This window comes from Lathyrus oleraceus, chromosome 5 (genome assembly GCF_024323335.1).
Source record: "Lathyrus oleraceus cultivar Zhongwan6 chromosome 5, CAAS_Psat_ZW6_1.0, whole genome shotgun sequence".
NCBI lineage: Eukaryota > Viridiplantae > Streptophyta > Magnoliopsida > Fabales > Fabaceae > Lathyrus > Lathyrus oleraceus.
Window position 1 is genome coordinate 435,697,142 of NC_066583.1, and position 4,405 is coordinate 435,701,546.

Genomic DNA, 4,405 nt, shown 5'->3' on the forward strand with positions numbered 1-4,405 from the left:
GCCTCATAGAGTGCTATGCCAATACTAGCATGGAAAATATGATTGTAGGCACACTTAATCAAATGCAAGCAACTACTCCAACCACCTTCTTGTTCTAGCATACAATCCCTAAGCATATCCTCTAAAGATGGGATAGTCCTCTCTGTTTGACAATCCATCTGCAGATGATAAGCGGAACTCCACTTCATCTTAGCTCTAAATTCAACTTGCAACTCTCTGAGAATATTGATGTAAATCTTGGATCTCTATCCGATACAATACTCGAAGATATACCATGCAGCCTCACAAAGTCCATAGAAATGCTATCCCATTTCCACTCTGGAATATTTAGCGGTGGCATCAGACCTAACGACTTCTGATGTTCAATCTTCGACTCTTGGCAAGTCAAACAAGAATACACAAAGTCGACAACATCTTCCTTCATTCCTCGCCACCAAAACAACCTCTTTAAATCATGATACATCTTCGTAGCACCAGGATGAATACTCAATTCACTTATGTGACCCTCCTCAAGAATACTCTTCTTAAGCTCGGGTACATCAGGAACACAAACTCTATCTTTGAACCTCATCACACCATTCTCATCGACTCATAAATCACGTTTGTTATCTTGGTTGATTAACATGAAACAATCTATCAAATCAAATCATATCTTTGACCTTCTTTGATCTCTTCAAGGATACCACTCGCCAGCTTCAACATATCCAACTTCCCACTATTAGGAGTTTCTTCACACACTAAACTCATCTCTGAATTGCTCAATCAATTCTAACTCTCGAACCATAAACATTGACATATGTAAAGACTTCATACTCATCGCATCAACTACAACATTAGCTTTACCCAGATGGAAACTCAAATCAAAAATCAAAATCTTTCAACAAATCGAGTCATCTTCTATGCCTCATGTTCAATTCCTTTTGATCAAATAAATATAACAAACTCTTGTGCTCACTGGACACCTCAAATATGGAGTCAAACTAGTAGTGTCTCCAATTCAAGACAAATACCACTACTACCAACTCAAGGTCATGCATAGGATAAATCCTTTCATGAACTCTCAACTGCCTCGAAGCATAAGCCACAACCTGACCATTCTACATCAACACACCTCCCAGACCCATTTTGAAGCACCATAATATACATCAAAGGACTCACTTAGGTTGGAAAAATTAAAACTTGAGCAGACATCAACTTTTTCTTGAGTTCTTGGAAACTCTCTTCATAATGCACGTCCCAAACATAGGCTTGAACATTTTGATTCAATTAAGTTAACGACAATGCTAACTTTGAAAAACCTTGAATGAACTTCCTGTAGTAACCAACCAATCTAAGAAAATTTCTAATTTCAGTGACAGACTTCGGGATCTCCCATTGTAACATAACATCTACCTACTAACTGATCCATCAAATCATCAATCCTAGGAGGTGGATACTTTTCCTTTCTAGTCACCTTATTCATTTGTCGGTAGTCCACCCCTAGCTTCATACTACCTTCTTTCTTCTTCCCTATCAACACCGGTGCACCCCACAGCGAAACACTCTGACGAAGAAACTTCTTCTTAAGCAGATCTTCTAGTTACTTCTTAAATTTCACCAAACTCTGAAGTATACATCCTATAAGGAGCCATCAACATTGGACTAGTACCATGTACTAAGTATATAGAAAACTTCACTTCACGCTCTGGCGACAAATCACTAATATCATGTGGAAACACTTCTGGAAAATCACTCACCCTAGGTAGCTCATCCAATATAACTTTAGTTTCTGCCTTCATATAAGCTAATATCATAAACATTGTAAAATCGTCCTTCATGAACTCATTCACTTGCTTAGTAGATATAAACATCAACTCTTCACCTTCATCGAACTCAGATTCACGCTCCTGAGGTAAGTTGTAGATATCTTTAAGAAAACATCAGTAATTACACACCACATGCATAACACTAGCCATCACAATGCTCTATACTCTCCGAGAAGAAAACATCAACAATACCTGATCGTTTTCCCTAAAGACATCCCAACTTGACCGACAGACAGGAATCTCGAATCCACAACATCTTTAGTGTCAGGAACAACACAACTTCGATATCTCTTGAGCTCTTACAATCAGCGACACACTGCACCAACTTATAAAAACAATTCTTAAAAACTCGGTTTAACTCCAACCAATTCATCCTAAGAATAACACCAACTTGTTCCAATAAAATATAAATCGTACACATCCTTAGGAAACATGTCAGGATACTCAACCCACCATTGTATCATCTCTTACCAAAACACCGCCTTCCCCCTCATAAGGAAGCGACCAACTAGAACACTTGACTATCTTCCTTCAAGGATCACACCATTTACTAACCGATACCATCCTCGAATCCGACCTCTGTTCAGGTTCAGGAAAAGTACAACATTCTAAAAGCAGCTGAACTAATAAACACTACACTCTCACTTGCAGCAACCTGATCTCCATGCTCTCTATAGTCGGAACATCCAATAGAAGTAGACGCTTCTCCCCGACTTGTTTCATTCCCAACCTGCAAATGGAAAACAAAACAAAAATCGATAGGGTTTTCACACATATGTCACATACTAGGGAACAAACATAATTAAACAACCTGGCCGGACGAAATTACTTGCTCTAATACCACTAATGTAACACCCATTGAATAAGCACATCTCCCCCTTACCTGATTTCTAGCCAAAAGCCCATTTGATTTCCTAGAGTTCTTCAACCTTAAGATTTTGCTCTTCCTCTTTGCCTCTTTTGATCCAACTCCCAAAAACACGTTCTCACTCTCTAGGTTATGAATTCTCTATTTTGTTCAAAAACTTCTTTCCTTCCAAAATAGACTCTTCCTATAATACCCATTGTATTCCCCATTCTATCCTTCATATCTTCCTTATTCCTAACCTTGCCTTCACTTCTTCTACACATCTAATTTTCCTCATTATTTTAATTATTAAATAAATATAAATATTATTCTAAAATTTATTGAAACTCTTAATAATTCTAAACACCAATACTCAGCTCATACTCTCCTTATACCCCTATTTCGAGGATACTTACCCCACCAACACCCAATAACAAAATAATCAAAAAAAGGCGCAATTCTAACAAAATACATAATTAAATCAAAATGACCTATATAAAATAAATTACTAAAAATTTGGGGTGTTACACTTCCACCTCTTAATGGTTGGTTGATACATGTTTCCGCCTGCAGTTGACATGTGGCTCTCAGGAAGAGCTTAAGGAGGCCGCCTCCCTCACTCCCCTCTATTTCTTCATTCTAGGGTTTTGCTGGATGGAAAGGGTTTGGGCCTCTCTCCTAACCCAGTTTAATGAGGTAGCCGCCCTGGGCATTTATGGCCCCCTCGTGGCCTGCTTCTTAGGCCTTCACCCCATTTTTTTGTTTCCACACTCCAATCTATTTTATTCTTTTTTAATTATTTATTTTTATAAGATAATTATAATAATAATAGTATAGTGAAATTATTATTTTCTCAACATAATTTTGATCTTTATTTTGTTTAATTTTTATTATTTATTTATTTTAGAATATTATAATTAAATAAATGAGTAGTTAATTATTAATATTGATAAGTGAATAAGCCACCATTTTTATTCTAAAATAAACTAAATCTTGGTCTAACCGCAAGTAATTTAGTTCAAACCCGATTAATCTTGTATCTAAGAGACTCAAATCTCTTTCTTGTTCAATTTAACTCATTAAAATATTTTCCTAATCAAATGAGAAAGAAAGAGGATCCCTGGAGTCTCGCATTCCCTGAATCCTCTAAAGATAGGTCCTGAGGTACACGTCTTGGGCTAGCCATTTATTCTCTCTTTCGTTTCTAAAATACTTCATATAAACTTGGAAAAAAAGAGGGACCGTTGGATTCTAACATTCCAGTAGAACCTTTGAACAACCAATTATGAGGCACATGTCTCGCTCTTATTGAGTGTTCGTTGTCCATCGAACAAAATTTGATAAATACATTGAATGAAAAAGGTTCGTTGGAGTCTAGTATTCCAGTAAACCCTGATTAATTGGTCCCGAGGATAACATCTCGTTATTTATAAGAACTTGTCATTCACCTAAAATACACCTAACACATCAAACCTATTTTTTCTCCTTTTACGGTCGAAAGCCTTTTCAAAAGGGCATGTGTTTAGTCAGACTTAACGTGTGTACAAACTAGTGCTTAAGTCTCCTTCTTGAGTATGCAAGCCAACATTTAACTGTTAGAACACGATGTAACTATATGTCCAATAAAACAAATCAACTGATAAAAACATTCTTTTCAGAAATGAGTATGCTTTATCCATTTCGATGTGAAACAAACAAAGGCTTTAGTCTCCATGGGCGAGCAAATAGCAAAGGTTTAATCACTCAAAATTTC

The 4,405-nt window shown here is 36.7% G+C and overlaps 1 protein-coding gene across 1 annotated transcript; it reads right to left on the reverse strand.

The window, feature by feature from the left end:
• Positions 1–1,586: 1,586 nt before the first annotated feature.
• On the reverse strand, positions 1,587–2,664 carry LOC127081217 (uncharacterized). The gene is made up of 4 exons (XM_051021499.1): positions 2,635–2,664; positions 2,408–2,535; positions 2,109–2,179; positions 1,587–1,906 (listed from the first exon to the last, which is right to left on the reverse strand). The coding sequence occupies exons 1-4, from the start codon at positions 2,662–2,664 to the stop codon at positions 1,587–1,589; spliced, it is 549 nt and encodes a 182-aa protein (XP_050877456.1).
• Positions 2,665–4,405: the final 1,741 nt, after the last annotated feature.

Bases quoted from the DNA above. Each gene is read 5' to 3' on its own strand.
- LOC127081217 (XM_051021499.1), bottom strand. From the start codon at position 2,664: ATGGGTGTTACATTAGTGGTATTAGAGCAA. The intron at 2,180-2,407 runs GTACTTTTCCTG...TGTTATTCTTAG, and splicing joins TCAGCTGCTTTTAGAATGTT to GATGAATTGGTTGGAGTTAA. The intron at 1,907-2,108 runs GTAAGAGCTCAA...GTTTTCTTAAAG, and splicing joins GGTGCAGTGTGTCGCTGATT to ATATCTACAACTTACCTCAG.